The following is a 19131-nucleotide window of genomic DNA, read 5'->3' as shown; positions in this document are numbered from 1 at the left end:
TTTATACCACCAGAGCACATTCCCTTTTTCCAAAAATTTAATAAATACTGTGCAAATTGTTTTTTAAAAAAATTCCGTGTTACATTCATAAGTACATATGTACATATTCAGACCCGTGCTCTGGAATTTTCAAAGGAGGGGTTCATATTTGAAAATATTTTTCACAAGCATAGTAACAAGTCTTCGCTGTTTTTAAATAACACGGTAAGAAAGTGAAAATATAACCTATACACGTCGAGGCACATTAACTTATTTTCGTTGAGTAGAGTTCGGGTGTGTATGCTGTTTGGCAGGATCAGGTCAAGATTTAAAAATATTTTAGATTGAAAAAATATCTTCATTTAGTCGTTATGAAATGACACGGAAAAGATACAGTGAAATCAGACAGAAACCGTTTAAGCGATGTTGCACGGTAATGCTACGATTACTATTTTCTTACACTTTTGTTGGAAAATGTTAAATATGCTCCCAAATTCGCACATCTTCCATGCAACGGTGCTTTGACTTTTTGGTGAAAAAAAACGCTTTTCTTTGCAATTCGCTGTACCAATGTCCTGGAGCGACCCCGGTGAACACCAAAATGACAACTGTTACTTGTGTGTAAACCAGTCCACATAATTGCTAAACTATACAACGTCAGCCTAATGTGTATGTTCAACCCTATGGAAGAGAGGCGCCTAGGAGAAGGTATGAGTGCTGTTCTCGCCACGACATTAAAATCGTGCCTTACGTCTTTAACGCTAGGTTAGACAAAGAAGGCATATTTGGTCCAACAGACGAAAAATTCCGCCTACACAACAACACCTCGGACAACAAAGAGAGACTGCGCGATTTCGCCGCTGCACAGAACATGGTAGTTAGTAATGTCAGACCTCAGCATCCAAATGTCGGCAAAGCTGTCCATCTGATGAGCAAACATCGACTCGGAGGACTGCCTTGTTGCATCTAAAGTCCGCATGCGCATCTGTACAATAAAAAAGGTGTATCAAAGCTGCGATCACTATGGGCAGCTGAAAAATTTCGCAATTGACTTCAATCCTGCTCTAACAAGCAACTCCTCATCTTCTTCTTCTTGTTTGGCTCGGCTTGTTTCGCCGGTTTGGGCCGAGATTCGCCAATTGCCTCTCTCCTTGGCAAGGTTGCGCCAGTTGAACATCCCGAGTGCAGACAGCTTCCTCTGCACTTGGTTGTTCCATTGGGTTCGTGGACGCCTTTTCTTTCGTTGTCTTTCCATCCATGCGGAAAAAATTGTCCAAGTCAGCGCAATCGTATTTTTATGCGCTTAACTATTATGTCCATGTCGTTAAACAGCTCGTAAAGTTCGTCATTCCTACTTCTTCGGTACTCGTCCTCCACGCTAACAGGATCATAGATCTAGTGTAGAATAGTTCTCTCGAAAGTCCCCAAAGCCTTCTCATCTTTGTTAGACATCATCCATTTTTCTGGCCATATAAAAGGACGGGAATGATGAGAAGTTCGCAGAGCGTGATTTTTGTTCGTCAAGAAAGGGCTAGGCTTTTCAATTGCCTACCGCGCCCAAAATAGGACCCTATTAGCAAGAGTTATTCTTCGCTTGATCTTATCGCCTAGACATAAATTATCAGTGGGATTTCCAAACACTTTGTGCCGCTGGGCAAGAGGTTGTTCGTTATTGCCAACCTCGCAGAATGTACTGGTATGACGGAAAGTTCCACGCAGCACAAAAAATCAACATTTGATCTGTTTGTAACAATTACCACAGAATAAGTTACCTTACCATTGCGTTTAAGGTCTGGTCGACGATACTATGTGAAAGACAAAGCCCTTCACGAACCAACTGATTATATCTTATCTGTGGGGCATGGAGAATCCTGTAAAATCTATCATCGGCCAGATTTTTACACTTCATCCAAATTGAGAAGGACCTCCCTCCAGCGGGGTTTGAGACCAAACGTAGTTTAGACACACTCGTGCCTTCTACTTCTTCTTGACTGGCGCTCGCCAGTCGCATTTCTTTTATGCCACCTAACGCCAATTGTAGAAAAGTCCTCCTCCCCTTATGGATGGCAAGACAACAAAAAAACGGCGTCGACGAGCACAATGGAAGCATCAAGTGCAGAAGGATTTATCTGTGTTTTTACCCAAATAAATGTTTTGCGAAGGACTCCTGTGGGGGTTTGAAAGCCCAAAATCCCCCTCGCCAGACGGGATGTATGTTTTTGCAAGTTGCAAAAAACGTATCAGTCGCGAAACATTTGTAGCTGTGGGCTGCAAGCTTAAGCCTGGATTTATTTTATTTTGTTGGCAAATAAACAAATGCCATTCGCACGCAAAAAAGACCTTGAAATTCTTAATCACACAAATTCGTGCACCTCTGATATCCCCCTAAGAAAATGAGGAATGATTCCACTTGGAAGTAAAATAGAAACATGCCTTATCATTGCTCAGGGAAACTCCGAGAAAGTTTTGAAATGTACACTGCTACCTTGTCGCTTTTAACAAAAGGTGCGTGTAAAACGTTTGCTTGAAAATAATGTGGAAGTATTACTTTCCGATAACAAAATAATAATTTTCGAAAACGTTTTCACATGATCCAAAGTTATCCGGTAACATATATAAAGAGAAACCCAAATATATTCCGATGAATTGATAACCTTCCTTCTTTTGTTGAAGTCAGTTAAAAAGAAATGTATTGCCTAACAAAGAGGAATGCTGGCGTTTCCTAAAGGGATTTTTATATTTACATAGCTGGCGTTTATACATATGTTCATATTGACGACATTTTGAGTTGAATTTAAAGAATTGTTTGATAGGTCAAAACACGAACCGCATCTGGTTCGGCCAGTTCAGGTACTAACGTCTGGGGGCAAAAAACTGCTAAGACAACAATAAAGAGGACTTCGTTAAGTTGCAACGAAGTGTGTACATGCCTGTGCCGTTCAATTCAAGTAGCCTAAGTCCCTTTAAAGCAACATTTCCTTTAAAGCAACATTTCCAATATTTTAACGTTTAACTAGCGGTGCCCCGTTAATAGAAAATAAAAAAAATTTCAAGGGAAAGTGAATATTTATTAATTCAAAGTCAAACCTTCTAAAGTAGCTTTACACATTGAGATTCGTCATCTTACCACATATATGTATATTCAGGATAAGTTGATTTATCGCCACCGGCCGCATCGGTCAAACGTTGTACATAGAAATTGTACGGTAAAAACTGTTAGTCGCTAAGCAAACAGATTTAACACGGTCAAAAATTTGGGTTTAATTTTAAACCGAGCTGGGGCTGGTGAATTTTTTAATCTTTTATAGTCTACTTCTTAAACCAGTCAATAGTTTTAAACAATTTTTAATATATTCTGGTTTAAATTTTAGTCCAAACAGCCGAGAAAATGACGTTTTGATGTATGAGTGGTTTAAGATTAAAAACAAAAAGTTCGTGGTTTCAAATATAGGCTGAAAATGTTTTAATTCTAGTTTCTAGGTTTCATATATAGAACATTTTGTTTAAAATCTAAACAGAAATAGAAAAGGTTTGCCTCAATATGCCTTATTTTATATAACCTATAAGAAAAAAAAATCCTGATTATGGCAACTTAACTTAACTTAACGTAACGTAGAACTAAGAGAATCAAAATGAAACAGATTTCGACATGGCATTAACTTACGTTTGAGTTTCGGCTGTTCATCAATCCTCATCAGACGGAACATGAAATTTACAATTTTTTTTTTTTTATTCTTAATTATGAAAAAGCTTTCGTGAAGCGAACGAAATAGAAAATGTTTGGGTTTAAAATTTAAACCGAACTGTTTAAATTCTAAACCCAACATATGTGCTCTCCTTTTTTTCAACTTGAAAGGTTTGTATTTGAAACTAAATTTAGTTTGGTCATATATGTAATCCAAAAAGTTGAAAATTAAAACCGAAAAAGAATGTACTTAACTGACTCCTCGCTATCCAATTGTTTATTAATATTTATTAAAAAGAATAAAGTGACAAGCGAAATTATTTTATCACCGCTTCAACCAAAAAATTATTTAATTCGACGCACGATAGAAATTCCAACTTTGCGCTTTACTAAAGCTACTGCGTTGCGTTAAAAGCCGAACTTTCTATTGATTGACCATATATCGCATATATATAAGGTGATAGCAGGAGTACAAAAACAAAAATTTACATGTATTTTGTTTTTGCTTTGGCGGCATAAACTGCCAAAATCTGTAAGAGTGTGTGTAGAAATTCAAACAAAATTTTTCAATTTGATATCAGAAGCCGTGCGGCGAAACACATACACAAAATCAGCTGAGCTAGTAACACCACCTTATATAAATTCGCCTTGGTATATCGACTTCTGAGTGGAAAACATCCTATCTCAGAATTCGGTTCAAAAACTCACTTCAAAAGGTATTGAAAATGTGGAAGCACTTCGATTCTTCAAGCGCATCGATTCCCTTAAAAATTCGCTCTCGACAATGACAATGACAATGAAAATTAATAAATAATTGAATAAATAATAAATTGAATTAATAATAAATTGAAGTTGTTGATGATCTACTTAATACCCAAAGTCCTGCATTACACTATGAATGCACTCAGAATTAACAACGCGAGCCGTATAGTAGGTATGTACTCAATTTGCAAAAGTATACACTATATAATTCACAAATGTTGTGCGATGAACACTAAATTGATGGCAGTATATTATATTAAGCAGGATTATTTTTAATTAAAGCTATCTAATCTTAAATTTAAAAGTTATTTTGCTTAGCTTACTGCTCACTCAATCAATGGCTGATCTAATCGCAACCACTCAGTGAAAGAATTAGTTATGTATATCAAACACCCGCCACAATGTTTTTCCCAATAAATATAAAAATTATAAATCAAAAGGAATATCTATACATAGCGCATTTAATTTACGTATATGAGAATTTAAATCGTTTTCTTTTTTCATACATATGTATGCATGTACTGTAGATTATAAATTGTTAACTACGAGTGTTGTACAGAAATCGTTGCACATAGGGGTATTTGGCTGATTTAGGCGGCCAAAATTATTTTTATGAAAAGACGTGTTTTGACATTCAGAATTGTAAATGTATAAAATCAAGTCAATAGAAGTATGCCTCGGCGTCTCCAGCTTTCACATTAGAACGATTCATTTGGCGACTGCTGTATCGCGATACTTGGATTTCTGTACCTTCTTTCATCTTCTACGTGTTCGAAAAGCAAATTAAAGATTTTTCTGCATCTTGTCGCATATCCTAAATTTTCTATAGAAATTAGCATGATACAAATAACTTGTACGGTAGTTCCACTGTGACAAATAGCGAGTTTTTTGACAATTGGAAGAAAAATGCGACTTCGAAACCCTTTTTAATAAGCCCAAAATACAATAACGCTGTGGCAGTGGCAGTTTTTCGAAATCAGCTGTTTTTTAGAAAGTGTGGTGTCCAATGAAGCAACTCACAATACAGCAGTGGCAGCTGGCAGTACTGCTCAGTTTTTCATTTTACTACTAGCGAAATTGCAGAGCGCGGTAGATAATTCGAATTTCGAATAATCCCAAGTTACAAAGAATTTGGACTATTAAACGGACAGGGTGGCGACGAATAATTGTTACCCAGTTTTTTTTTAATAATAAGGTTCTTTATAGATTTTGCGAAAAAAGTAGTTTCCTGTTAATTTTCGACGTACTTTTCTTTAATTTTATTAATTTGTTTTTTAATTGTAACCTTAATTTGGGTTTACCAGCGGTAAACACTTTGAAAATAAATCGCAGTCGGCACGCAAGTGTTCGTTGGTTAACTTATTCCATATCTTCTGTAACCATAGACTAATTTCCTCCTTTTGAATCCCTTATATACATATATACCTTGTCCAACATAAGGCCTCATACTCAGAAATCGAATAGACTTGGAATTGCAGACCAACCCCTTACAGTTATTCTTTTTTTTTTCTTTTTTTATAGAATGTCGTAAGAAAAAATACAAGAAAAAGACCTGCGTGTCGCATATACATACTTATCTCCCAAAATTTCCACTGCTCTCAAATACAAATATGGATTAAAATTTTAAAGCTAATTATTAATTTCACCCATTCCTCCTCTCCCCCTCCGCCCTCCACCCCGGCACTTGAGCACTGTTTTGTTCGTCTTGACTTTCCTAAAACCCCCTTTACTTATTGAACACTTTTACAAGACATCCTATACATGTACATAAAGCTGGTTACTGGCTTTGGACTCTTTGTTAGGTCCTTTATTACCTTGGAAACATTTCTTGGACCAGAAGTATGCAATGTATTGAGAGCTGCATGCCCCAATACCTTTTTATCTACTGTACTTTTGAACATCTTTAGTTTTTCTGCGTTTACTTCTCTCTGAGGATTCTAGAAACACTTTTTGTTGCCAACCAGATCGCTGCTGGTGGTTCATTTTTGGAATTGAAAATGTTCCCTGTAGTCATGTTACGCTACTTTTCAAAAAACTTCTTTTCCATGGGCTTTTATCCACCTTTGAATGAACTGTGATTTTAATTGTGAAAATTTGTATAGCTTGTATCTACTCATCAGACTCTTTCAAGGCTTCAGTTTACGGCATCAGCTCAGCTTATTCTTTATAAATTTTTGTTAATAAATAATAACCCAGCAAACAATTACATACATAGGAACTTGGCCGAAAGCAAAAAAAAAACAATCTTGTTTTTCAAATTAATTTAAAACTTTGAATTGTTTTGTTAACATTTTAATTTTTTAATTAAACCAAGGCATAATAAACATTTATTTTCCATTTGTACATATGTTAATTTATTTCTTTCGTAAATCTCTCATAAGTTTTAACTGCTTGCACGACACGCGCGTTGATCACTTCCCTCATTTGGTTTGCAACAATGAAGTCCATATGATTCCATGTTGGATCGGCAACACGATAATCCTCAACTAGCAGTGGCATATTCTCCACCAAATTATCAACATCTCTTGGACCGCACAATGCATCATTAGCGCTCGAATACAAGTACGTACGTGCGGTGATTTTGCTCAAATCATAGTCTGGTGGCGTATCCTGGTTATAAACCTGTCGGTTCTTCTTCGTGCCATAATCAAATTGACGGAATTTATGCGACTTACTGAGCTGTAAAAAGTGAATACCCTGGTTACTTGATGAACCACCCGGATGGGTCTCGATCAGTATTTGTAAGGAGCTCTTTAAATAAATAAGAAAAATTGTACATAGATATGTATTTTACGTATTTTAAAACCGGTAATCTAGGCCTACCATATTTGTGTTGCGATATCCATCACCAGCATACCATAATGCAACGTCTTTGCATTGCTTGCCCAATTGGGGTTGCTGGCCACACAATGTATCCACAATCCGATTAACGATTTTGTTCTTAGGTACCAACTCCATATCCTCCAAGAGGCTGTTGTACAGGCCGCCAGGTGTACCAACCAATGCTGAGAGTTGAAATGCAGGATGTGTGCCGTGAGCAAAGAATGCACATGGCGCTAGCAGATGTGCCGTCTTAATCCTGGCATTGTACTCCCGCTTGGTGGACATGAGGACCAGAAATACCGTCGTTCCCTGCGAGTGGCCAGCATAGTGTATGGCTTGTTGACCGGTAAAATCTCGTATATAGTCAATCATAGCAGATATATCGTAGATGCCAATTTCATGCCAGCTGAACTTCCAAAATTTTGGGCTATTTAATGATATTTTTGAATTTGCGCGCGAGTAAATATTTCCACGAGCATTTCCCAACCAGACGTCAAAGCCAGCGTCAACAAGTAAGTATGCGAGCGAATTATCGGGTCCATTACTCAACCAGCAATCTGAGTTACTGAACAAGCCATGTTGCAGTAGAATAGCTGGGCGATAAGCGGCTTCGTTCTTCAATTTGTGCGAATATGGAATGCGGAAGAGTGTCAGCAGGTAACCATCGCTGGTTTCAACGGTATGCGCTTCCGTCGGGTAGCCATGTGAGCGAATGCGTTGCTCCTTTGGAAATCATTTTAAATAAACATTTTACTTTCGCATTTGCTTCATTTACTGCAGGCACTTACTTACAGATGTGACAAATTGCTTTATAGCTAATCTTTCTTCATCAAATGTTAGCGCCGCTGTTAGGCTTACAGAAGCCAGCAACAAGCCGGAGGTAAAAATGGAAATACCGAAATTCATTTCAAAAGAATTTAAACTAATCGTATTTCCAGATGAATTTAGCTTTTTATAAACTCAAACGACTAACAAACTGCATAGGAAATATTATCGGCGATAACTTATCTTTAATGCAATTTAACGATAAACTTTGATTTATGGATTTTAATAGCTCGCACATACATTAGTATACATATGNAAAATATCATCGGCGATAACTTATCTATACTTTGATTTATGGATTTTAATAGCTCGCACATACATTAGTATACATATGGAAATGTTTATTTTACTTTCAAAGGGCAAATTAATCATTTGCCGGTACATAAATTATTTAGCGAAGAACGTTATTTCAAATTGTAGCAAATCTAACTGAAGTGCATATGTACATACATACTCAGTTAAGTGCTCTGTTACGTACACTTTCCCATTTTTATATCGAGATAAGTCTTTAGCGACATAACTTTAGCCGCAACAATTGGATGTGTACAACTACTCAAAATATTTATTGATAACTCGAAATCCCCTTGCAATGCCATGACCACAGCCAAGTTATATCGTACAACATTCTGCGCAGCATCCAATGATTTCACCCGCCAATCCTTCGTCTCGAAATCGAATGCATTCAAAGACGACACAAAAGTCGGCTCAAAATGTGGGCGTGCCTCCTCTAGTTTATCCATCATTATTAAAGCTTCTCCTGCATACATATGCGCTAGGAGCCTGTGAATGCATAAGAAATTTTTACTAAATTAAATAATGAATAATGATACAGATCTTTGATATTAGCTCGATTTATTTTTTTTAATAATTTATGGTTCAATTAGAGATTTTATGGGTCTAAGCATAATTGCCAATTGTATTACTTGATAAGCACCATGTATCACATAAACTTGAGGATAACAAGAACAATAGAGCAATTTAAATAGATCTTCTCACCTGTGCGCATCGGAAAGTTTTTCAGCCTTCAGCAGCTCTTGTGCCATCTCTAGCGCGCAAGCGTAATCGCCTAAGCAAAGTGAGACATAACTGTAGGCTGCACGAATGGCACATAGCATGTTATCAAGAGAATTTTTGGAAATCGGTCTCGAGGGATTGCAAAAATTGTTATCCTTTACACTACGCCAATTTTCTTTTTCAGCGCCCGCCGATGCTTCGTCCTCATTATTCATTTCAAATACACTTTTATAATAAGTTGTAAGTGTTAGAGCGTTTCGTAGCGCCAGAGCAGCAAAGCGTAGGTTTGGCCCAGATTCTGTAGCAGTTGGCTCCTGTCTGAATACAAATAAGTATTTACATACATATGTATATACAAATGTATATCTGTGATAATAAGCAATAACCGGCTAAGTCAAAAAACCTGAATTCGAGAAAAAAACGTTTTAAATATTTGGATTGTAATGTTAACCTTATGTTATGTTGTTATTGTAATCTTACGTTATGGTGAAACCAAAATTTGTTCGTCTATACCTTTTTAAATAAACTAGCTGGTGATATGGGAATTTCACATACGCACGGAATAATAGTTGCAGACTACGATAGCATATACAGTATTGGCCTTATCTATAGCACCTCCATTTCAAACTGATATTGTTTGCCACTTATGTTTAATTATTAATTTTTAAGAATTTTCAATTAAAATATAGTTCATTCTCTAACAAAAACCCATATAAACCCAATTATTAAACTTTGTAAAAGACTATAAAAAATGCAACAAATTTTCACCTAAATTTCAAACTTTCTTCTCAGAAGTGTTGGATTTTTTTTTTTAATACGCAGTTTTATAGCCCATTCAATTTTAGTCTAACAATGTGCAAGTTTCAAGTGGCTAAAAATTACCGTTGATTTTTTAGAATTTTTTGTTGCGTTTGCTTCCATAAGTGAAGAAACCCGCAACACCTTCGGCGAAAAAAATTCTAAAAAATCAACGGTGCTCTTTAGCCACTTGAAACTTACATATTGTTAGGCTCAAATTGAATGGGCTATAAAACTGAGTACTTAAAAAAATTCTAAGACTTCTGAGAAAAAAGTTTGTTTAAGTGCAATTTTTTTTGTAGTTTTAGTTTAAGACTGCGGGTTTATATGGGTTTTGTTAGAGAATGAACTGTATTTGAATTGATCATTCCTAAAAGTAAATAAATAAACATGAGTGGGAAACAATATCACTTTGAAATGCGGGTGCTATTGTATTGGCCAATAATGTATAACACAATTCTTTCTTAAGTCGACTCAGGCGGTTATTGCTTATGACTACAGATATGTACCTATAGGAAAGTGCACATTAAGAAGTTACTTACTCATATGTTATACTTTTTGACGGTTTTAGAAAGTACATTTTACGCCCACCAGAATTTACCACAGATGTGATAATTGGCTTCTTATCCTCCTCTAGCATTTTCTATAATTTTTTTAAATTATACTACCTAAGTTTTTTCTATGATTTTCGTAATTTACCATTTCATGATCCATAATGCAAGCTTCAGATATACGAAACCACAAACGCGGATTGCTATGATATGATTTCAGCGGTACAAAGAAGCACTTATAGGCTTCTTTTGCCCGACGCAAGTGCAGCATCGCGATACCCAAGTTGTAGAGTATTTCACAAGTGCGCGCTGTACCCATCTGATATAGAGAGACGTTTCGAATATTAGCTGCAATATGCTTGTCAAACGCTATGGCGTCTTGAAAGAATTTCGCAGCGATCGCATAATGACGCACACGTAAATGTATTACGCCCATATTGTTGGCTATGCAAGTATTNGCCGACGCAAGTGCAGCATCGCGATACCCAAGTTGTAGAGTATTTCACAAGTGCGCGCTGTACCCATGTGATATAGAGAGACGTTTCGAATATTAGCTGCAATATGCTTGTCAAACGCTATGGCGTCTTGAAAGAATTTCGCAGCGATCGCATAATGACGCACACGTAAATGTATTACGCCCATATTGTTGGCTATGCAAGTATTAAGTGCATTACTATTTAAAGTAAAGAAACAAAGATTTAGTACATAGGATAGCAACTTTCCGGTTATTTAATATAACACTTACCCCTCACTTATAGCGCCAATTTCGTTAACTTTTTTCAGTTGCTTTGCGGCCATTTGAAAATCTTTCATGATGTAGTACTGATGTGCTTTAAGCGCTGAATATTCCGCTGACTATACCGTTAAGCGAAATAATGCATACAAGGATATATGTACATACATACATGTCGCGCGTTTAATAATATAATGAAGTATTTCAAAATTAAAATTTTGTGGGAAAATGCAATCAAAGTTTTATCAATTCATGCAGTTGGTATACAAAAAGAAATATGCCACATTTGGGAAGTTTGGATATCTATTAGACTGAACATATTCTACTTATCAAGCTTATNCGAAGTATTTCAAAATTAAAATTTTGTGGGAAAATGCAATCAAAGTTTTATCAATTCATGCAGTTGGTATACAAAAAGAAATATGCCACATTTAGGAAGTTTGGATATCTATTAGACTGAACATATTCTACTTATCAAGCTTATTAATTGCATAATGAAATCACCAAAAAGCGTAAATTTTGAGTTACATCTCTATACTATTAAACGTGCGATATTTACTTCAGCAAAATCATGTAAACAGACTCTTGTTATACATTTGACTTACCCCATCTTCGGCCACCGCAATGGGCTTACGGTTCAATACGTATGTCTGCACAGCTAAAAATTTGTATGCACGTTGAAAATTCTCATGATTTGCAACGGACAATTCACTGGATGCAGCCTCTTCACGTATCAACCCTTCTCTGTTTAAATTGAGAGATGACTTCCGTTCAGGTGATTGCAACATTTCCAAAAAAGCTGCCGCCTTGCGTAACTGATTCGTGACGAGAAGCAAACGTAACATGAATGTACTTACTAGGCCAGCTATCAGTTCCTCCAGATCATCAAGTTTATTCACAAGTGGCATAAGCGTCTCAATCGCAGTTTGATACATATGTCGATGATAGTAAATTATAGCAATGTTGTATTGCGCGATTGGACTAGCCGAGGTGTTATTCTGAAAGAATAAATAAGTGAATTATTCACTTGTATTTAATTTTTGTGCGACCATAGTATAACTATAAGTGCGACATTTTAAAACGGTGGAAACGTCACCGGAAGCCGCCATTTTTTTATTTAATTGAAAAGCTAACGCATTAAAACCAAGAAGGCCTTGATTGATACGTCAAAGCTTTCATTTTGTTTAATTTAAAATCAAAAAATATATAAAGGAATTCTTATCTTAACCGAAATGCAGCGATCTGACTCATCCGTTTTGAATTGGGACGAGTCCAAACAATTTAATTGTACACCCATGGTCCATGCTATTCGAGAATTACGTGACGTCTACAAAGAAGGTACTGAGCGGACTGTCAACGAAATAAAAGCGCGACTTGAGCAGGAAAGTGCTCAAAAAAGACAAGAAGGTACTCTTGTTATGCCATTACGAAAGCACGTTCGTCAAAATATGCTTACACATGTATTAAAATTAACCTAATCCGTCCGTTTCGTTGCAGCGGAAAAAGCAATGTCTTTACTCGAACTCTGCCGTCAATCTTTGCAACAATTAGATGAACAACATAAATGTATTGGCAGAAATCTTAAAGCACCGGTTGAGCAAGGGAGGGCGCTTACCGTGCAAATACGCCAAGAAGTAGAACGATGCACGCATGCCGAGTTAGCAATGCGCCAGCTTATTATTGAACTCAGAAATAAGAATCAATAATTAATACTCATTTTTNCCATCTGATATAGAGAGACGTTTCGAATATTAGCTGCAATATGCTTGTCAAACGCTATGGCGTCTTGAAAGAATTTCGCAGCGATCGCATAATGACGCACACGTAAATGTATTACGCCCATATTGTTGGCTATGCAAGTATTAAGTGCATTACTATTTAAAGTAAAGAAACAAAGATTTAGTACATAGGATAGCAACTTTCCGGTTATTTAATATAACACTTACCCCTCACTTATAGCGCCAATTTCGTTAACTTTTTTCAGTTGCTTTGCGGCCATTTGAAAATCTTTCATGATGTAGTACTGATGTGCTTTAAGCGCTGAATATTCCGCTGACTATACCGTTAAGCGAAATAATGCATACAAGGATATATGTACATACATACATGTCGCGCGTTTAATAATATAACGAAGTATTTCAAAATTAAAATTTTGTGGGAAAATGCAATCAAAGTTTTATCAATTCATGCAGTTGGTATACAAAAAGAAATATGCCACATTTGGGAAGTTTGGATATCTATTAGACTGAACATATTCTACTTATCAAGCTTATTAATTGCATAATGAAATCACCAAAAAGCGTAAATTTTGAGTTACATCTCTATACTATTAAACGTGCGATATTTACTTCAGCAAAATCATGTAAACAGACTCTTGTTATACATTTGACTTACCCCATCTTCGGCCACCGCAATGGGCTTACGGTTCAATACGTATGTCTGCACAGCTAAAAATTTGTATGCACGTTGAAAATTCTCATGATTTGCAACGGACAATTCACTGGATGCAGCCTCTTCACGTATCAACCCTTCTCTGTTTAAATTGAGAGATGACTTCCGTTCAGGTGATTGCAACATTTCCAAAAAAGCTGCCGCCTTGCGTAACTGATTCGTGACGAGAAGCAAACGTAACATGAATGTACTTACTAGGCCAGCTATCAGTTCCTCCAGATCATCAAGTTTATTCACAAGTGGCATAAGCGTCTCAATCGCAGTTTGATACATATGTCGATGATAGTAAATTATAGCAATGTTGTATTGCGCGATTGGACTAGCCGAGGTGTTATTCTGAAAGAATAAATAAGTGAATTATTCACTTGTATTTAATTTTTGTGCGACCATAGTATAACTATAAGTGCGACATTTTAAAACGGTGGAAACGTCACCGGAAGCCGCCATTTTTTTATTTAATTGAAAAGCTAACGCATTAAAACCAAGAAGGCCTTGATTGATACGTCAAAGCTTTCATTTTGTTTAATTTAAAATCAAAAAATATATAAAGGAATTCTTATCTTAACCGAAATGCAGCGATCTGACTCATCCGTTTTGAATTGGGACGAGTCCAAACAATTTAATTGTACACCCATGGTCGATGCTATTCGAGAATTACGTGACGTCTACAAAGAAGGTACTGAGCGGACTGTCAACGAAATAAAAGCGCGACTTGAGCAGGAAAGTGCTCAAAAAAGACAAGAAGGTACTCTTGTTATGCCATTACGAAAGCACGTTCGTCAAAATATGCTTACACATGTATTAAAATTAACCTAATCCGTCCGTTTCGTTGCAGCGGAAAAAGCAATGTCTTTACTCGAACTCTGCCGTCAATCTTTGCAACAATTAGATGAACAACATAAATGTATTGGCAGAAATCTTAAAGCACCGGTTGAGCAAGGGAGGGCGCTTACCGTGCAAATACGCCAAGAAGTAGAACGATGCACGCATGCCGAGTTAGCAATGCGCCAGCTTATTATTGAACTCAGAAATAAGAATCAATAATTAATACTCATTTTTTCAATAAACTCTAGTCCTCAGACTGAAAATTGAATTTTTATAAAAATATATTCACCTTATCAGCCTTTTCGCTGAGTGATTTTAACAGCGTAACGTGGTCTTTACAGCCGGACTGGTAGAACTTTGCTACAGCGCGATTATGTGTCAATTTATTATTGGTTCCATTGCACTTTTCGAGCTCCTGCAGCGTTTCCAGACACAGCTCATAGTTGGCGCTGTTGAGAAAATTTTTGTTTACTATGTGATTGTGAAAATGGAAAATTACAAAATTTACTTGCTGAACTCCGCGTAAGCTTTTTCAATTAGCTTGTACTCTTGCTCTACATCTTGGCTGGTCTCGTATTTGGGCTCCGCATCCTCTGAGTCAATTGCTTCCAACATTTTACGGCCATAAATTTGTAAAAAAGTTTACATTTCACATTTCACTTGCTGAGAACGGTGACCATATGCAAACGAAATTTAACATACCTGTCAGCAAAAAATAAAAGCGCAGAGTTGCATTTTCTTAAGCCCGATCTACACTTGACGTAGATACAAACATAACCGTAAATTATATCCAAATTAACTTCTTGGCCTTTAAAAATTAAATTATGCATGTCAGCTTTATACCAAACAAAGTCTAAAAAGCGATATATGCCTCCTGGCTCATAATAATTTAAATCAAGTTTGTAGTACTGCTTTTACTTTCGTAACAACACGCAACGATAGTGGTGTCTACGTAATCGGAAATATTAGGACTGTCAATTTAGCGACACTCCCCAAAAACATTCCGAAAAATATGTATGCTGTTATAACAAAAACTCTATTAATTTTTCCTTTCCATGACAGTCGTGACCATGTTATAATTCTGGCCGAGCGCCGCCACCCAATAATTTTTAAGTTAAACAAATCAGTTCGAAATTGTGTAATAAAATATATGTATGTAAGTATTTAGAAGAAAAGTACAATTATCAAATTTATTTACTCATTTGCTTTTCCAAACGTTCTATAACTTAAGACATACAACTAAGTTTTTTCAAAACACGGAATATTCGAATACCAAAAAATAATTACGGTTTTCCAATACATGTCGCATTAGATATTTATGCACGAATAATAATACATAATATTTTGTCGTTTCCTTACCCTACTAAACAATTCTTTTTAACGTCTTCCAATTTTCATCATAATTCAATCTTTATAAGCCTTGAGTAATATTTAATTCTTTTTGTTATTTTAATAATTTATCGGCACAATATTTAATGAGAAAATAGTTCGGGAATTCGAAAATATATATGTATGTATGTATGTATGTATATCCATATAGTAGAATGTCTATAAAGAACAATTCATACATTAAATCTATTTTAAATATTGTATAAACACGAAATTTGAAAAAATAAACCCTTCTGAGCAGTTAAATCCTCCAATTTATATTCGTATTTTGTATATTTTTTCTCATTCAGTTTGATTCCCCAGCATGTGTGAACTCGAGTAACAGTAACAACCACTTTTTTTCGGCACACGTTCCCCATTTACATTTTGGATCTTATTCTATCGCTTCTTATGTATTGCGAATTTTGCCGGGCACGTAGTTTTTATCGATCACATTTTCTTGCAAGAACATGTGTAAGCACCGCTCATTCTGCGCCAATGGATGGCCAGCGATTTTATTTATGAACGCTTCTAATCCTTTGCGTCGCTCTTCGATGAAGTTTTCATCAAATATGCCTTNATCCATATAGTAGAATGTCTATAAAGTACAATTCATACATTAAATCTATTTTAAATATTGTATAAACACGAAATTTTAAAAAATAAACCCTTCTGAGCAGTTAAATCCTCCAATTTATATTCGTATTTTGTATATTTTTTCTCATTCAGTTTGATTCCCCAGCACGTGTGAACTCGAGTAACAGTAACAACCACTTTTTTTCGGCACACGTTCCCCATTTACATTTTGGATCTTATTCTATCGCTTCTTATGTATTGCGAATTTTGCCGGGCACGTAGTTTTTATCGATCACATTTTCTTGCAAGAACATGTGTAAGCACCGCTCATTCTGCGCCAATGGATGGCCAGCGATTTTATTTATGAACGCTTCTAATCCTTTGCGTCGCTCTTCGATGAAGTTTTCATCAAATATGCCTTCGTCACCGCGAAAAGGCATTTGTCGTTTCCATGCCTTACCTGGTAAAGGTGGAACCACGATCTATTGCATAGGAAATTTAAGTTTTATAAAAATAGGATTTTAAGCATAATCAGATATCACATGTACATATGTACATATACAAGCTGTGCATATATGTACATATGTTTACCTTGCTATCGCGTTCCAGTTCATTTCTTAACCATTCGAAATCACTGTAACGTCTGCGTACACTAGACTCCTTCACTTTGAATACTGGCAAATTTGTCTGAAATACATAAAAATTCATTTGCATTATATTGCATATATGTACATAAGTATATGTATGCATGTGTATGTACGTTAATTGTGGGTGAAAATCGCAAATCCCGCTTAATACCAACTGTAAAACAATGAGTAAGATTCATTGATAAAAATATACTTTTTGCCTTGTGACTAATGTGTAGCAGTAGATAGTTTCAGTCACAAAATAACTGATATGCGCCATTAAATTTAAATTGCCGTACATTTGTATAAAGAAATTTTGTATTATTAATGTGGGTCACATCCGTTCGGGAAAAGATTATCAGCATGCACTCATTTAAACGCATAGGTCACTCACCCGCATTCGTACTTCGTAGTCCGTATAACGTTTTTTGCCTGCCGCCATAGTTGTCAAGGGATTGACCACGTCGATTTCCAAAAAATTGGCTGGCACCGCATACGCATCATCGAGCGTTTGCTTCTTGACGTTAAGACGACGAGTGGCATCAGCAGTTCCGTCGGATTCAACCATCATTTTCTTTGTTCGAACTAATTAATAAGTTATTATGATGGAGGGATTGAAGTTTTTTCCAAAGAGCTTTTTTAACTTTCTATACCAAGCAATATAGCAATAGCAAAATGAAAAACTGTTTTACTGTTTTCGAGAATTTTCAATAAATTTTCTGTCTTGCACTTTTCGTTGTCAACGCTGCTGTCCGCCCCTTTGCACAAAATGCTTTTACTTTTCAAGCTGATGACTCGGTTGCTACGTATGTATGTACAAGGGAATATTTGCTAAATACAATTCTCTTTTAAAACGGATTGTCTACTAAATTTAATATATTAACACAATTATTTAATAAGGATATTTACTAATGAAATATCTTTTCCTTCGCTTAATCCGATTGTGATTTCATTGTTAATTGCGATAGAACGATACGAGTGTAACGACTACAGAATATCGATACTTTTGATGAGTACGGAGTAGTATCGAGAACTCGATACTTTTTCACAAGTACTGAGTATATATCACGTATGCCGAAAAGTATCGACGAGTTAATAACTGTTTTAAGTAAATTTTTTTAAATTACCCAATAAATATTGTGGCGAAAGTTCGGATATTAACTTCAATATCCTATATGAATGTTATGTAAATGAACATAAAGATCTTTACTTCAATAATGTCATAACTCAAAAAACCGAAAACCGAAGAAACACGCCTTTAAAGTTTTTAATTCACATATCGTCAACCTCATGCCAGAAGCATGAAGGTGCAAATTCATCAGTTTTGAGTTATTGGGTTGACTTGGTTAATCTTTGGATTTTCCATGTTATACCAAAACCCAAAATACCATGCGTACACGGAAAGTAAATATTTAACAATTTCAATTGCATAAATGTAGAGCTAAAAGTGAAAGTACATAACGTCCATTGCGTCACTACCAACGTTACCGTCAGTTGTCAAAAAAGTTAAATCGGTAAGTTACATGAATAAAGCTGACGGTGACTGTGACGCACAAATTAGCTCAACTTTTAACTTGGCTTATGCGTGACAACTATTCTGTGTTTTGTTTACATATCTGAATTTAAATTTTTTCAGTTTGTGAAAATTTTTGGATTTATTGAGAAATATAAAATGATGAAAGAAAAGTGCAACGCAATTTTTGCAAAGAATAGCAGCGAGTTTTTGATTTTACGGATGCAATGGTGAACGGATAGTGTGTAAGTTGGCGCATAAGCACCGTTGACGCTCACATTGACGGTGGCGGTGCCGGCGACGCAATGGACGTTGTGTACTTTCGCTTTTAGTCTCACGAAAAAACTTTCAAACTTGATTTCCCAAAATTTTCATTTTTACACATTCATGTTTATGGCATACGAGCGACGATATGTAAACTCCCATACTAATAAGTAATACAAATTTTGTTCTAGTGAGCTACTGGTAATTGACACAGTTATGAAATTTTTACACAACCTAGAAGAAAATGTAGCTGCCATTTCAACATTGGCTTCGGGTAAAAATGTTCAAATAATTGAAAAACGAAAATCTTGCCTCCCCTTTGATAATGAATGGTGGAA

The 19131-nt window shown here is 35.9% G+C and overlaps 4 protein-coding genes across 7 annotated transcripts; 1 reads left to right on the top strand and 3 right to left on the bottom strand.

The window, feature by feature from the left end:
- Window positions 1-6741: 6741 nt before the first annotated feature.
- Window positions 6742-8306, bottom strand: LOC108370403 (lipase 3-like). Its single transcript, XM_017625736.1, has 3 exons — window positions 8042-8306; window positions 7250-7972; window positions 6742-7177 (listed from the first exon to the last, which is right to left on the bottom strand). The coding sequence occupies exons 1-3, from the start codon at window positions 8153-8155 to the stop codon at window positions 6776-6778; spliced, it is 1239 nt and encodes a 412-aa protein (XP_017481225.1). The 5' UTR covers window positions 8156-8306; the 3' UTR covers window positions 6742-6775.
- Window positions 8307-8360: 54 nt separating this feature from the next.
- On the bottom strand, window positions 8361-15310 carry Not10 (CCR4-NOT transcription complex subunit 10). 2 transcript variants are annotated; one of them, XM_017625734.1, is made up of 10 exons: window positions 14955-15310; window positions 14736-14895; window positions 13565-13957; window positions 13117-13226; window positions 12897-13044; window positions 10896-10962; window positions 10586-10689; window positions 10429-10529; window positions 9071-9406; window positions 8361-8854 (listed from the first exon to the last, which is right to left on the bottom strand). In XM_017625734.1, the coding sequence occupies exons 1-10, from the start codon at window positions 15059-15061 to the stop codon at window positions 8545-8547; spliced, it is 1836 nt and encodes a 611-aa protein (XP_017481223.1). In that variant the 5' UTR covers window positions 15062-15310; the 3' UTR covers window positions 8361-8544. The 2 variants fall into 2 exon arrangements, with proteins under 2 accessions (XP_017481223.1, XP_017481224.1); XM_017625735.1 differs by lacking the exons at window positions 12897-13044; window positions 13117-13226; window positions 13565-13957; window positions 14736-14895; window positions 14955-15310 and adding exons at window positions 11183-11292; window positions 11776-12375 and having other exon boundaries at window positions 10896-11110.
- Window positions 13981-14723, top strand: LOC108370404 (uncharacterized). Its single transcript, XM_017625738.1, has 2 exons — window positions 13981-14366; window positions 14457-14723. Exons 1-2 carry the CDS (start codon window positions 14192-14194, stop codon window positions 14663-14665), a joined length of 384 nt encoding a protein of 127 aa, XP_017481227.1. The 5' UTR covers window positions 13981-14191; the 3' UTR covers window positions 14666-14723.
- Window positions 15311-15603: 293 nt separating the features above from the next.
- Window positions 15604-18003, bottom strand: Snx3 (sorting nexin 3). 3 transcript variants are annotated; one of them, XM_017625731.1, is made up of 4 exons: window positions 17411-18003; window positions 16982-17077; window positions 16809-16872; window positions 15604-16390 (listed from the first exon to the last, which is right to left on the bottom strand). In XM_017625731.1, the coding sequence occupies exons 1-4, from the start codon at window positions 17585-17587 to the stop codon at window positions 16224-16226; spliced, it is 504 nt and encodes a 167-aa protein (XP_017481220.1). In that variant the 5' UTR covers window positions 17588-18003; the 3' UTR covers window positions 15604-16223. The 3 variants fall into 3 exon arrangements, with proteins under 3 accessions (XP_017481220.1, XP_017481222.1, XP_017481221.1); XM_017625733.1 differs by lacking the exon at window positions 15604-16390 and having other exon boundaries at window positions 16411-16872; window positions 17411-17636; window positions 17674-18003; XM_017625732.1 differs by lacking the exon at window positions 15604-16390 and having other exon boundaries at window positions 16411-16872; window positions 17411-17818; window positions 17926-17995.
- Between the last annotated feature and the right edge of the window lie 1128 nt (window positions 18004-19131).

The sequence above is a fragment of the Rhagoletis zephyria genome, unplaced genomic scaffold (assembly GCF_001687245.7).
Source record: "Rhagoletis zephyria isolate East Lansing unplaced genomic scaffold, Rhagoletis_zephyria_1.1 Rzeph_scaffold_04197, whole genome shotgun sequence".
NCBI classification, from domain to species: Eukaryota; Metazoa; Arthropoda; class Insecta; order Diptera; family Tephritidae; genus Rhagoletis; species Rhagoletis zephyria.
This window is presented reverse-complemented; position numbering and strand designations above follow the sequence as displayed.

What these genes read in the sequence shown, in the direction of transcription:
- Snx3 (XM_017625731.1), bottom strand. Translation starts at nt 17,587, where the DNA reads ATGATGGTTGAATCCGACGGAACTGCTGATGCCACTCGTCGTCTTAAC. An exon ending in ACTACGAAGTACGAATGCGG is followed by an intron (nt 17,078 to 17,410) that starts GTGAGTGACCTA and finishes TATGTATTTCAG; the next exon opens with ACAAATTTGCCAGTATTCAA. An exon ending in AACTGGAACGCGATAGCAAG is followed by an intron (nt 16,873 to 16,981) that starts GTAAACATATGT and finishes CCTATGCAATAG; the next exon opens with ATCGTGGTTCCACCTTTACC.
- LOC108370404 (XM_017625738.1), top strand. Translation starts at nt 14,192, where the DNA reads ATGCAGCGATCTGACTCATCCGTTTTGAATTGGGACGAGTCCAAACAA. An exon ending in TGCTCAAAAAAGACAAGAAG is followed by an intron (nt 14,367 to 14,456) that starts GTACTCTTGTTA and finishes GTTTCGTTGCAG; the next exon opens with CGGAAAAAGCAATGTCTTTA.
- Not10 (XM_017625734.1), bottom strand. Translation starts at nt 15,061, where the DNA reads ATGTTGGAAGCAATTGACTCAGAGGATGCGGAGCCCAAATACGAGACC. An exon ending in GCTTACGCGGAGTTCAGCAA is followed by an intron (nt 14,896 to 14,954) that starts GTAAATTTTGTA and finishes TTTTCTCAACAG; the next exon opens with CGCCAACTATGAGCTGTGTC. An exon ending in ATTGGCGCTATAAGTGAGGG is followed by an intron (nt 13,045 to 13,116) that starts GTAAGTGTTATA and finishes TACTTTAAATAG; the next exon opens with TAATGCACTTAATACTTGCA.
- LOC108370403 (XM_017625736.1), bottom strand. Translation starts at nt 8,155, where the DNA reads ATGAATTTCGGTATTTCCATTTTTACCTCCGGCTTGTTGCTGGCTTCT. An exon ending in TAAAGCAATTTGTCACATCT is followed by an intron (nt 7,973 to 8,041) that starts GTAAGTAAGTGC and finishes TGATTTCCAAAG; the next exon opens with GAGCAACGCATTCGCTCACA. An exon ending in GATATCGCAACACAAATATG is followed by an intron (nt 7,178 to 7,249) that starts GTAGGCCTAGAT and finishes ATTTATTTAAAG; the next exon opens with AGCTCCTTACAAATACTGAT.